The sequence below is a fragment of the Necator americanus genome, chromosome X (assembly GCF_031761385.1).
Source record: "Necator americanus strain Aroian chromosome X, whole genome shotgun sequence".
In the NCBI taxonomy this organism is placed as follows: Eukaryota; Metazoa; Nematoda; class Chromadorea; order Rhabditida; family Ancylostomatidae; genus Necator; species Necator americanus.
The window spans coordinates 1,643,268-1,657,863 of record NC_087376.1 but is presented as its reverse complement, the minus strand read 5'-3'; the positions used below and the strand labels follow the sequence as shown (position 1 = coordinate 1,657,863).

The 14,596-nt window shown below is 36.5% G+C and overlaps 2 protein-coding genes across 2 annotated transcripts; one reads left to right on the top strand and one right to left on the bottom strand.

Annotated features, from left to right (window-relative positions):
- Positions 1–2,496: 2,496 nt before the first annotated feature.
- On the bottom strand, positions 2,497–6,812 carry RB195_021219 (uncharacterized protein; the record flags this gene model as incomplete). Its single annotated transcript, XM_013451741.2, has 13 exons — positions 2,497–2,617; positions 2,962–3,047; positions 3,163–3,319; positions 3,383–3,526; positions 3,769–3,848; positions 3,949–4,026; positions 4,078–4,213; positions 4,428–4,528; positions 4,637–4,774; positions 5,355–5,500; positions 5,732–5,792; positions 6,669–6,699; positions 6,772–6,812. 13 exons carry the CDS (start codon positions 6,810–6,812, stop codon positions 2,497–2,499), a joined length of 1,320 nt encoding a protein of 439 aa, XP_013307195.1.
- A 3,137-nt stretch (positions 6,813–9,949) lies between these two features.
- Positions 9,950–10,244, top strand: RB195_021218 (uncharacterized protein; the record flags this gene model as incomplete). The annotated part of the gene is made up of 2 exons (XM_064207842.1): positions 9,950–10,108; positions 10,191–10,244. 2 exons carry the CDS (start codon positions 9,950–9,952, stop codon positions 10,242–10,244), a joined length of 213 nt encoding a protein of 70 aa, XP_064063723.1.
- Positions 10,245–14,596: the final 4,352 nt, after the last annotated feature.

The window sequence follows — 14,596 nt, the reverse complement described above, 5'->3', positions numbered from 1 at the left end:
CACGGTAAGTGCACGAGAGATCAAAAATTACGATTTAGTTCTATATCTCACGAAGATTGAAAAACGCATAGCCGAAATTTCAATGGTTTAGCGGAAGTGAATCGACTTGGTAGGTCAATTTGAGCACATTTTTACTGATCAATATAGTAATATTATGCTTCTTATTATACAAATACAAATGGGACACATATCCACACTGAATTCTACAAACACAAATCACATAATACATGCTACCGAAGCAACTCCACTAACTACACATCGATCCTGGAGATTTTTCGAGACGACTACGGTAAGAAGTCTAGAAGCACATAGATCACATTGCACACCATTCCGTTCCATGGCTTTCGAATCAATCGATGAACAAATTATTTACGAAGTACCTCTACTATTTCCTCACATCCTTGAGGAAGAAGTTAATCCACGTTAGCTAATCTTTTGTCTGCTTATAGTTATATAATTATTGACATTATTACTGTCACCCTCATTTCAAGTAGAGAGTTTTACTTATTGAGAAATGCATGTGATTGAAAAGGTTCGTAAGTGTTGAAATGTTTGAAGAATGGAGAACTTAGGACAATTTTATAATTTTTTAGAGCAATTTAGTTATAGCCCAATGTATAAGATTACTTTAACGACTGTAAAAGGTGCTGAATTCATTTTTTTTTAAACTGCGATAAAGTAGATTTCATTCTGGAGCAAATATTATTGCAATGAAATGAAAAATGAGCTTCAGTAGATATGGGGAGAAATCTGGAGCCAAGAGGAGAGGTTTTGTAGCGGGAAAAAAGTACTCACTTATTCTTTCTGAGGCATATTTATTGTATCGAAATCATTGTCGTCCATCTATACATAATCTTGTAGTAGTGCTTCAGAACATTTTAGAAACATCTCGGACGTGGAATGAACAAATTAAAAAAGCAAAATTAGAATTTCTAATCCGGAGATTTCTTCACAACCTCCTGATATTTGGTACAATTAGTCTTGAGTACCACTGATGAGAATTTGCTAGAGATATAATAAAAGAAACCAAGCAGTGAATTGTCATGATTTTATCGTACAAATGAATGATATGCCTGTTGGATTCAAATGAATGCATGGAAAACTATACAAAGAGAACGGAATTATGCGCATTTAAACGATAATAACCAATAATTTAGCAGCGCCTAAGTGTTGCATATTACGGATAACGATTCAAATTTCGGAACATAAGGCGGGGATAAATGAGGCTAGTGAACCTCAGATCCAATATATCATACAATATAGCGTACCGTAAGCACAAAGAAAAAAAATCAGATCAAAACCCAGACAACCGATAACATAAGTATGACAAGATAGACTAATTAGACCACAAATTGCGACATATTCATAGTTTGTGAACAAGAAACACATATGGTCCATATGTACAACAAAAAAATAAATATAGGAAAATAATGAACAGTGCATACTATATTTTGTAACGTGAAACACTGGCCCCGTACACGGACACATCAACAGGCAAGCTAGCGATGAAATGCCCAGAATTTGCAGAAGTGTACGTTAGGATCCACAGATTGATGACTACTTTTGGGAAAGACAACAAAACGAAAGTACATATCCATAAAAGAAGCAAGAATTATTACTTTCATGATTGTTGCTTATAGCGTATGAGTATTTTGTATGAGAACTCAACTGAACTTGTAATTTGTGGCCCAAATATCTAAACCTTATAAGCTGCATATGGATAGTCTCTTAGAAAATCTTTTAAAAAAAAAGATATTTTAGAAAAGAAAGCAACAGGTTTTCGAGAAGAAAAGTAAGGAAAGCCTAAACAAAGACTTGTATGTGGAAATACACAACAATTTCAACGTCTATATTTTCGCAACGGTGAAATGTTCCCATTGAATTTACTCTTGCACAAAAGTAGATGCTCGATCGCAGAGTATCTTGGACTCTTAGAATCTTCAAGGATCTGTACTAGTACTCCTTTTGCTATAAACCGTATCTGACCAAAAGAACTTTCGAATGATAGCGAAAGGCAAGAAAAAAAACGGACACTTCTACAAATGTACTTAGCGTTGACTACAGTATATAGAAAGAATTTTCTGCTAATCCATTAAGGAAAACAATGAAGAGACACCAGGACCCTGCACAACATAGCCGAACTGAATTGATAAGGCCAAACTTAAGCATAGGCAAACAAAAATGTTTTGTCGAAAATGTGGACCTGGGATAAAGATGTTGTAGTCCGGAAGCTTAAGTGTTGAGACGTAGGAAAAGAACTCCTAGTGTAGCCCAAGAAAAGGTTAGAACTCGTACATTTCACGTGAAACCAGAAGTATCAGAATAAAACCCCTCCTAGAAACATTCTCTTTTTTTCATTTCTAAGAGTTTCGAAGGTAAAGGTAAGAGATTCCAATTTCTTAGTAAAATTTCTGTCCTTTTCTTGGGCAACAGTAGCATTCAGAAGAAGAATGGGCGATCGATGAAAGGTGCAGAGAACAGCTGAAAGAGACTGAGTTAAATTAGACTTGGTGGTTGTACGCTTGGCGATGCTTCGTCTGTTGAATCTGCTCCTTTTAGCCTTAAGCGAGTGAAATCCTCGAAAATCAAGTCATCATCGTCTATACGTAGGTCATTGCTGAAATTAAACATCTCATAGAAAAGATATGAAATGTATAACCCTCCTTTTTGTCTTAGAACAATAAAAAAAAACACAAGAAATAGTTAATTATGTTGACTAGAACTGTTCAGAGTATGCAAGTTTACATTGTGTTTCAATCGAAGTTGAAAAGATAGTATTCCAAATCCAGGAGGTAAAAAAGTTGGATAAATTGTTTTAAAATACTATAAACGAGTACTACTGCTACTGTTACTATTATGAAACTGTTTGCTTCCCCCTTTTATCCGTCACATTTAGCTCAGCTGGGCTCCCAAAATTGGAATTTTCTGCTCTATACAGCAGGGAAATAGAAACAAACTTACATTTCCTCGTTCAATTGTATAAGATCAACTTCTAATGGATCAGGACCAGTACTACCCTGCGCAGAACGACTAGCTATCGGACGATCCTGAAATAATTGTTGTTCTATATGGTGAAAAAAAAACATTTTTGCCCAATACTGTCGACAATGGATTTCCATGAATTTAATATTAGCTATAATATGAGATTTCTGAAATGCTAACCCTTCGTTCTGGTGTTTCTGCTGGTTTTGCATGAGTGAGAGTGAACGGGAGCTCTGCCACCAACTCTCCTCCAAGTGGTCCAGCAATAGAAGCACGGACTTTCACTCGATACGCTACAACAATCCCAAGACTTTCCTTTGTTGTAGACGGTTGCATTCTGGAAATTATGGAAACAAAAAATCCGCAAAAAGAATCTAGCTGAAAACACTGTTGAGCCTACATTGTACTTGAGGCCAGGTTCGTATCTTCATGCTTCAGTTGACCGTCTAAAGCCAACCCCCGTTTGTCTTTGTTATTTCGTAGCAAAGGACACACAGAATACACTTTGGAAAGGGTAGCGCCTGGACCAACGGGAAATCCTTCCCTGAAAACATGAACATCATGCAGTATGGGAGCTACCAAAAAATAGATGTAGAAATGAATAGAATCAAATTTTGGAAAATAATAATAGAGATCTCTAAAGGATCGCTCAGGAAAAAAAACTGAAGAAATAGAAATTCAGGAATAATGATCAAATGTGAGGAAGTCGGAGTTCTGCCTAACATCTGTGCCGGTCACTGGTTACGGTAATCCAAGCACTAACCAAAATATTAAAGGGGAACTCACGCGCTTTCAACACGGGCCACTTCACACGTATAGGATGCGGTAGTGAAGAGGCAAATGTCGGCGATTTGTACAACACTGATCTGGAAAATAAGCTTAGACATTCCTCAAATAAATCCACAAATCAAATTAACATCAACGTCATTTTTCCAAAACTGATCAAGAAAATCCTAAAAAACACACTTTTAGCTTCTTTACTGATTTATTGCTATTGTTCTGGAGGTGGACATTGACAGCTATAGATTCGCCATGATAATACATCTAAAATGTTGGAGTTCAGACAAGTAATTCCTTAATAGGGACGATTTTAACCTCCTTATCCAACGACGCTTCCATATGTAAGAGACCAGCACTCATCATGAAATCCTTGCTCACATCCGCGGTCGGTTGTGGTCTCGCTTCCCAAGGAGCGTATGTGAGCTTTCGAATCGCTAGTCGGACACTGCTGCTACAAACAATAAAAAAAAATATCAAAAAAATATAAAAATAAAAAGGAAGGAAATTTCTTGAAAAAAAAAAGATATAGAAAATAAGCTAGTGCGAAGCCCTGTGATGAATTTCCAAATCATTATCTGTTATAAGAGATTTCTTTCGAAATTTTGTCTCAACAAGCAATATATGGGAAATCTTAAAAAAGGACTTAAAAAAAAGAAAACACTGACTTCCTTCGCTGGCGATCACTAGTGTTTGAGTCTGGTCCTCCAACAACTGTTTTTAACTCATAATCCACTCCACATGGCTTACCAGTATCTCCAGGAGCAGGCTGAAAAAAATGCAAGCATATGCACGAAATTTCACTCGAATAAAAGTAAAAGTCGCTAAAACAGAAGTAACGGTGGCTCCTTAAATTCTTTTATGGAATGGAACTTACTTGTAATGTAACACTGCTAGCGCTACGGGGTGGTACCTCAAACCAAAAAGGAAACGCTAAATCGCCGAGCTTTCGTTTCAGTCGTTCTTGTAGTCGTGTAAGCGGCCTATTCGTTTGTGATGGATTCGGTGGATAGACCTGAAATATGGGAATCTACTTCCTTGCAACGTGAATATCGTCGTCGACTCCAAGTTTCTCATGGTTCATCTCAAGTGTAACAAGAGAACAACCCTTGTAGTCGTGTTTTCATATATTTGCTGCGTCCTAGCACGCGTCATATGATTGAAGCATAAGGATTTGCTTGGTCCGTGTTTATCGCCTCAATATCCTTCATCACAAGGCTTGGCGAACCGATTCAAAACAATGAGAACGTCATGAGAGATTCTAATATTGTATAGCATACTTTTTTCTCTTCGAAATTCATTCACAAAAACTTGTACGACTCCAAAATTATTTATCTTGCACTCAAACCTCCTCCTATGATAACATTATATCTAGCTAGGTTTCACTTTCGACCTTTAACCTAATTGGATCTCAGAAAAACTACTTCCTAGTTAGTATTCTCATAGCCTTAGGGGATTTTGCAGAACACATGATCGTGTGTAATGTATAGTTTAAACAACTACAAAACTAGGCTCTAAGAGGGCACAAAAAACTCCACTTGAAGCACTCCAGAACTTCTAAAATATAGCACATAGTTCCACTCTATGAATGTTACCTGATATTGCTGTGATATAAGATCTTTCCGGAAGGTCAACCCTAATACGTCCAGATCTTCTCGTCCATATCGAAATGCAGCCAACAAGGTCGCCGTCACTCGTCGTCCTTCTCGAACTGTTTCTTCATCCACTAACACCATACCATCTAAAATAAACAAATTCCTGGTTTTATAGAATTCTAGTACTATAAACAATACTATAAGTAAATAGAGATTAGATCGAACTTTTAGAGCAGTTAACAGCTGTATGTGTCAAACATTACTACATCCCATGAAATCTCTGGGCTATTATTTTCTTAGCCCACGTGAATTTTTTTTCGAAGCACTAGTCGCTGTCCTGCGAGTTTCTAGTGTTTACATTACAAGTCAAAACTTACCAATTAAATCGACATAGTCACCTCGATCGATGAAGTCCCTCTTACCAAGATACGTTGTAATCTGTAATTACTAGGCTACAAATCAACAAGATATGGATAAACAAAATCTTTTAGTCTCTAGTAATTCTACTACATCAATTCCATTAAACTTTCCCATATTTGTAAACGAAAAGTTGGGAAAATTTATCGATCAAAAAACATCTACGTTAATATAAAATGTTTGTTATTCTTGAAAAAAAATGACTTCAGTATTTTTGAAATGAATTATTCCAGGATTCATAGCAAAACACTGTAACACAATCCCACTCAAATCAAAATCAAATCTATGGATGTGTTTTGTCCTGCATTGTTTCTTCTCCACGAGTTTCTTCGTACGTAGTGCTATTAATCACATATATGTGAGAAAAAAATCCACGAGGAAGTGGATTTTTGAAGTTGACACTTCTAGATATAACCCATTCTCAGTTGATCACATATATGTGAGAAAAAAATTCCAGGAGGAAGTGGATTCCCGAAGTTGACAGCTCTAGATATAACCCATTCTCGGTTGATTACTACAAGTGTTTTTTCCTAAACAATCATTTCCAACTTTCTTAACAACTAGGCTCAATATTGAAATTTTCATCCGGGACGAATCCCTGTAGTCACCCTCTCTGTACTTGTCTATCTAAAACACATTTTTGCAAACCTTAGCATATATATGTTATCCAATTTTCCGGTGGAAACCTGTAACTAAATCAGTGCCATATTTACCAATTTACGCACTCATTAGCTTATTCCATTACTAGTATACACTGCAAAACAAGAAATGTGCAATATTCTACTACGACTAAGCGACAAATTTCATTGTGGTTACCGAGGCAATAATCGTATATTTCTTGATGTAGTCACCATAACAGATTAGGATAAAAACACAAACTCTACACTCACTACTTACCTTTCCATTGGGGCTAGTCTTCTTGAACACCCTGAAAGAAGGAATTTTTTGCGACTAACTGATCATAATGAATATTTTCTGAGCCTATGAACAACCAATTTACCTGGTTCCTATTTTTTTATCTTCGCCTTCATTGCATGCCATGTCTGCAAGTTAAACTAGTTATACACTTCCTGAAATTGACTCCGGAAGTCAGTAGGCGCCGAGTGACGATGAGCAATCGTCAACGGCAATGAGTCAACGGGATACTTGACGTTCCAGCGAATAATTAATGTCAATCAACGATCGTTCGCATACATCGATAGATACATTCGAGCATCACGGAATAAGGACGTACAAACTCTGGAAAATGAAATTTATATTCACATATTCGAAGTACGATATGCACATACAGATACGTACAATACGATTAAAATGAGAACAAATGAAACGACATCAAATCATGGACAGCTTCACGTCGTCGATGGTCGTTCAAAATCATAAGGAGCTCACGAATGAGTGGAGGCTCGGCGCTATCGTCTACATACACACATTTAGACGCACCGCCGTCGCTGTCGCTAATTATTTGCCATAATCGACGCGTGGTTTTCCACGCACAGATACACAAACATGCATAGATGTACATACGTTCACTTATAGAAAAAAAAAGAAACCGAAAAATCGAGCACAGTTGCTGCCTTATCAGGGAGATCGGCAACGATTGATTTTTGTGGGTAAATCCACAGACCCATGGATGGATCTCACCATATTTGCGTATTTTCGGACAAAGAGAACACTTTATAGTATAAACATACAAATTGAGCGGAAATTCCAGCAATTCACAACGAATCGTGCTAGTGCGCAGCCACTGCGAGGAATCGTCTTGAAGAATTATTACGAAAAGGTGGACCCGTAACTCCCTACGCGCGTATAAATCAATCAACTGTCCAGAAAAAAACTGTTGAACAAAAGAGCTAAAATTAGCAAATTTCGCAAATGTTCGCTTTCATGAAAAAGGGAGAAAGAGGAGAATATAAATAAGACCTAGGAAAGAATCGAAAGTTTGTGAACCGTCAATAATGAAATGTAAACTGAAAGCACCACAGATACTAAGTGCTGCTCGAGTTACAAATATAGGAAAACGCAGAACCGTTCAAAGAAACTGAATAGCGTTCCATAGAATGACACAATGCAGAGCAAAGGCACTGGAAGAAATAGTAGATCTTTTAAATACACTGAAACTGAAAGAACTGAAGAAAAGATTTTGATGTAGAAAACAATGTGAATGTCGTTCTGATGTTGACCTTATTAAAACATGAACATTTATTCATTTTATCAACTTCAAACTGAGAATGTTGAATCAAGCTGATAGGAATTTTGGCAAAAATAGAAATTTTCGCATAAAATAAATATGAAAGAGACCGAATCCCTTCCAGAATCCTATTTTCAAAGAAAATTGGCGATAACATGAGTATTTTCTGTAAGGATCTTCCAAAATAAAGACATTACAAACAACCATCACATACGCTATTGGAAAAGGAAACGTACTCGTTCCATTTTAATGCCATCACGACCTCGAAATCCCTTTATATTAATCCTCCGAGAACGGTCCATTTGATTCATTTCTACGCAAATTCCTGTTTAAGATAAGATATTCTATTCGCTATCAAACCATGAACAATTAAATTTGGAAGAGTATGACTGTTTTGCAAAAAAATTTTATTAGATTCTAAGATAATCTTGTTTATTTTACTCCAGATACGAACTCTAAAAAGACTCTACAATATGGACGATGCCACTGACGTTTCACCCAACAAGAGAGAAAATAAAATAAAATCAAAATACCTCTTCTCACACTACCTCACCTACATTTCATAAATTTCAACTAAAAATTGCATACCTTACATCAAATCGAAGTGTTTCGACGTGTCATAACAAAAAGGTTCATATAACAAAAAACTGAAAGGAAATTGCGACAACCAGTATGATTTATCCACGTACGGTATATCATCAAAACATATCAGAATAAAGGGCTCTGACGCTTCTAACTAAGCTAAAGCACGAAAAAAAAAACTAATTCTTCAGTCGCAAACAAAAGATAACCACTTTCCAGATGACGCATTAATGCTAGATAAGCTGTCTTAAATCACCAAATACGCTGCAAGTGATATACGCGCCTGACTGTGAAGAAAAAAAAACATACAGGCTCATGAAATTAAGAAAATTACAATTACAAAATTAACTTGAAAATATATTCACTCTAAAAGAGATCAAGACGTGATCAATATTCGCAAAAAATAAACTCCAAAAGAGTACTCCGCCGGGAAGACTTTCTGAGCTTTTTCTCTTAAGTTCGTAACAACCACTGAACGAGCACCGGCGTGTAACTCAGAGAAGATGAGCCCATAAAGTGTTGGAAAAGATGAATGAAGCGAAAACGCATGCTACATTCACCAAGAAGAAAGCTTGCAGAGTTATACTATACTACAATTACGATGTACCATCAAAAGTGAATGGGAGAAGTGAGTGATGGGATGTAGGGAATTTATATTCCAGAAATTCATCATATCAATTTCATTCACCATTAATTTCATCTCCGCTATGCGAAATTAGTAGAAAGGACTTCTAAAAAAAAACTCTCAAAGCCTCATTCCCAAATTTCGTCAAGTCTCTTTACATAGAGACAAGATATTTCTGGAAAGAAAAAACTCTAAATGTTGATCTTGCTAAAATCATATACATGGAATCCCTCCTCTCTCCTCGAAAAAAAAAACCACATTTTCTGCCCAATGTCACCTCGCAATAATAAGATCTATTGAATGACAATAAATTTCTTTCAAGTTCTAAAAATATTAACAATGTTTCAAAAAAATGTTCGAATCAGGAAGCTGAAAAGCTCCACTATTTCAAATAACATTAATTTACAAGGAGTAGCAATTCGGAAAAGCAAACGAAGGTAGACATAATCCGCCAGGAAGTTAACTAATGGAAATGGAGGTTTGAGGAAACATTTCCGTGAAATACGACGTGGATAGTAGTCAATTTCAAGACCTTCACGCAACAAATGAGTTGAGCAAAAACAGGTAATCCGTGAAAATTGAACCCAACCTCATTCGGAAGAATAAGAAAAAAAATTCGAGGACAGCGGAAGAGTAGTAAAAACGTGTTCGATCTAATTAGAAACCCTTCTGGGATGTTCTCTTCCTCTATATATATCTTAATTTTCCGGAGAAAAACGCACAATAGATAATAGATGCTAAAGAGAAGAACAAAAAGGAGGCACTCAATGCAAAAATCTTCATATGAATAGTTCCACGATCGATTCCAACGATGTCGTCTGCTTTTTCCCACGACATTTAACGAATTATGAAAACAAAATCAAAAAGAGACGTGAACACAAAAGGCATTCGCCCAACTCGCAACAGTCAATCTCCGATTTCAATTCCTTTAGTCATAAACAGGTATGTTTCTTTAAGATGTGTATTTCTATTGATTGATCGATACAAGAAATGCTTAGCATTCTATAGATTCAATTACTACCAGGGTTTATACGTCATTTTCAATACAGTAATCAAACGAATATCAAGTAAACCTTGACCTACAAGATCGATCGTAGAAGTGGCCGCAACCCATGGGAGAAGAAGGACATGTAATACAATTCTCGAGAAAAGAGTATGGCAATAAAAGTACAACTGAACAATTCGAGTCAACAATTTACAAAATTTGTAGCTCCATATATTTTGTAGAATATCGTCGTTAAATACGAATGTCAAATGAGGTTAAGAAAAACGGCACATCAATCGTAAACGAGAAACGCGTACAGATTGCAACAGCAACGTTTTTTTCTTTCTCATAAATCAAAAGCCGTAGCTAATACAACTACGGCAATTTTCAATAGTTTGATGGATAATGTAGTCAGCCAGCATTCAAGGAATTTGTAGACACCACATTCATCCCGATACTAGGTATTTATCGAAGAAAATACTCATCGTCGGTCGTTTGATGAATTGAATTTACTAAATCAAGACCTAAGATGTAAACAGGAACAGTTTCTCAATCACATATTTCAGGAAGAAGATGAAATTGAATTGGTGATTAGTCATTCTTGAATATATTTCTTGGAAACTTCTTCCTTAATAAAAAAAAAACGTTTTCAACGAAAATTCCCAGAAAATCCTTCAGAATATGCATCGAATCTCAACAACAATAGCTGAGCTGAGGCCGAAAAAAAAGCGAAAAATTCGGCTGGGCCTCAAAATCTCAGTGAATGTGTCGTAGGCACAAGTGTATTGCAGACTAATATGTGCGATAAATAATAGCGGCCCTCGATACTCTCTGTTAGGTTGTGTATGCTGTAATTATTGCGACGAGTAGTAGTAGGAACACTGCTGTAGGATGACAACTTACGCCGTCTTTGAACCATAAATCACCTCCTCCTCTGTTTACTTCATAATACCGTCGAGGAGCTATGAGAATTATCGATAAAAACTCTTAACACCACTCTCATAAATTCAGCAACTTTATCCCCGTTTTACACAAGCTCAATAAATTTCCCCTAATTCTGCATAAATCTGTCATACGAGAACCAATCTACAGGTGGTGATTCATTGGTGACTAAATAATGGAGAAGGATAAAGGATGAAGGATAAAGTGTCCGGGGTTAATCAATCCGTTTGGGATGCGCCACCACGCTTACTTCCTAATGAAGAAGATTGATGGATTATCAACTGTAGTTGAAGAAAAAATTTTGCTGCTACCCATAGAAGTTCTCTAAACCATTTGCAATTTACTACTGTAGAAAAAGAATTACGAACCATTAAAGATTAATTAAATACATTATTATCCATCAACTCGGCCAGAGAAATCCATTACAGAGCATAGTTAGGTTGCGTAAACAAATTGGTAATGAAAAGATTGGAAAGAAGGAGAATACGACTAATATATACTGTTAATGGTTGTTTCAAGTTTCCAGTTCCAAACGAAAATGTCGCCGACAATTTTTTTTTCTTTCAAGAAACAATGAAATTGTTCTTTCAGTAACTGAAATCAATGCAAACTACAAAATTTGAAAACTATAATTTATTTTATGAGTGGTTGCAGCGGCGTGGAAAGAGATTCCACAGTGACTGCACGGTCAATGGGTCTCAATGATCGACCCTCTAAACCCAACCATGCAATTCATCACTCCAGGATAGATAAATTGGTACCGGATTCTTGGATAAAAACATTCACTTGATACATTGGCTAACCCCCGCAAGTCATTCCGTTGGCTGTATATCCCGCACAAGCCTCAAAAGATTCTAAATTGAAGTCGGACGGGTTGCCGCCGTTTCCCTAGAGAATAGATCAACCCATAACACTTTATCCTTTTAATTACTTCATAGTCAAGAAAAGCTAATTGCTATTGCATTTCTACGGGAACAGTCCAAATTTCTTAGCTTTGAATTATGAAACTAAATTTTTGCCTAGGAGAAAAAAGGAGTAAATTGGTTCGTTTCCCAAAATAAAACGTTAGTGTTTGCTAATTTCGAACTTCTCAGTGCAAATTTGACAATTTTTTGATGGGTTATTTCACAGTAAAGTCAGACTGTAGAGAAAACTACTTATATGAAGTTACAGCTACATACGAGCCGAAGCAGCGCACAAGTATATGAAAACAGAGACATGAAGTAAAAGTTATGAATGCCGAGCAAACGCATGAATGACAAGTGAATGGAAGGTCCCAGCCTATGTATAGTTGAATGAGTAGATTATGCGGAAGGAACAGAGCATATGAGGAACGACAGTAGTCATTGCAGAAAAAAAACATCGAATATAATTCACGTCAAAAAGTCTTTCCCGACTCTTATGTGCTTAAGAGAGAGTAATTCTTTAGTAGACATGACATCAATAAGTTTATAAGTCAGTCGGCAAACAGTAAGATTCATTCAATTCTATGATTTCACACGAACACGAAGTTACAAAAGAAAACCACACAGGACTACTATTTTTCGACCAGTCAGAGGATTCAACTGCCTGGGAAGCATTGTGGAACTAGAAATGAGAAACGAAGGAAATAAAAACTGTTGAGAACAGCGGGAAATGTGAAATAATTCGGCTGAGATAGAATTATTCTTCCTAGTGTTATAATCCTAAATCAAAACCCTTGTAAGATCATATTACTTCTCCTCCAATCGATATCGTATGCAAGATTTCGTATCCTGAAGAAGTGGACGACTCACAATGAACACACTCGTAACTGTTTCATCCCATAATACTCAAGATATAGGTTTTAAGCTGATTTGACCAGAAAGTAAGAAAAAGCTATTCACATGACTACGATGGTTAACGTACGACAAAAACATCAATTTACTTGAGTGTATGCCAGAGAAAGCAAGATTAAAAAACACTGGATTTCTGCATTATCTCGCTTAGAGCGGTGCACTCTGTCCCATGAGTTCATTCCTGGTCCAGTTCAGTAAAAATGATAAATTTCCAGCAACTTTATTACGAGAGAGGGATCCATCGTGCTGGTTTTGTTGGCGCTGAGGGAAATCCTTCATCACACCCACATTCATCTGCGTTAAATAGGATAAAATTAAAACAAAAAAGAGATGAAAGAAATAATACGGATGAATGAACATGTTAGATCGGACAGATTCGAAGAAATGGAATCAAAACAGCAATAGAAAACTCCTCCATTACTACCTCCTTCGAATTAGGAAAAAGGACACTAAATAATATACTAAATATATTTCGAAACACTATTTTTGGGAAGAAACCGCTAAAGTACGACAATGATGAGCGCAGATCCGAAAAATGAGTCAAATCATAGAAATCCAAATGCTGCTCGCACGCCATAATGCAATCGGAAATTCGACGCATCCAGGCGAAACGTGCCCACAACAAACAGCAATGGATCATAAGTGGTTCTAAAAGTTATTAGCAAGAGATGAATGCGAAAAACATCGACGACGTCATAGTACCATCAGAAGTTATTTAGTATTTCAATAATATGCAGCACGCGAAAAAGGAGAAAAAAGCAACCAAACCAACTAAAAGTTGAAAATAGGAAGAAACTACGAATGTTCTGGACAAAACACAACACAGACCACACTAAGCACCAATCTGGTTCCCACAACACAATTTTTCTGGATGCAACCTATTCAGTAATGTTCACTGGCGTCTGCGAAACTTGCTAGAACATTGATCGCGCGACCTCATTTCCGGTTGACGCCGGCGGTTGCAGCGCGGTTCGAGTTGGAGCGTTCATATGTTCTGCTTTGGAGGAATCCAGTGGATGACAACATTAATTTTTCTAGGATCCACCTAATAAAATTCACCGAAGTTCTTTTAGATTTTGAATACATTAGAAGTGCTAAATGTAAATTATCTTACAACATCGACTAACGTAGCCTAATCTTTGCAATTTACCCAAATTCTTTTTCATTTATCATTGCGATCGAGTTCTATGAATAGGCAAAACACCACTAACAATAGAAATCCAACATAAAAATCTTTCATGCCTCCAAATTGAATCCAAGAAAAGTGCGAAATACGACAAAATAGAAAATATAAGGGATTATAATATGATTATTATATAAGGGAATATAAGGGACCTTGGATTCTCCTGAGAGAAAAGAAGAGAAACGTTATACTTTTTATAGAAGATATAGTTCTTCTCTGGGTTAAGAAAGGTGCTAGAAGAATAAATAACTTGATAGTTGTAAATAGAGTGAAGGTAGTGAGAAATATAGAGTTCTCTAACGGTAGAACGATTGTTTTCGCAGAAGTTTCACAATAGACATCTTTGTTAGAAATGTTGTTGTATGATCATTCCTGAGAACAGATTTCAAAGGACACCTTCTTTCACACATAGTGTACAATTTCAACCGGAAAAGTCAAGTTTTTCCGGTTTTGTTGTGTAATTTTCATCCAAAGGACGCACGGAACGTAAGATAACGTTGTGT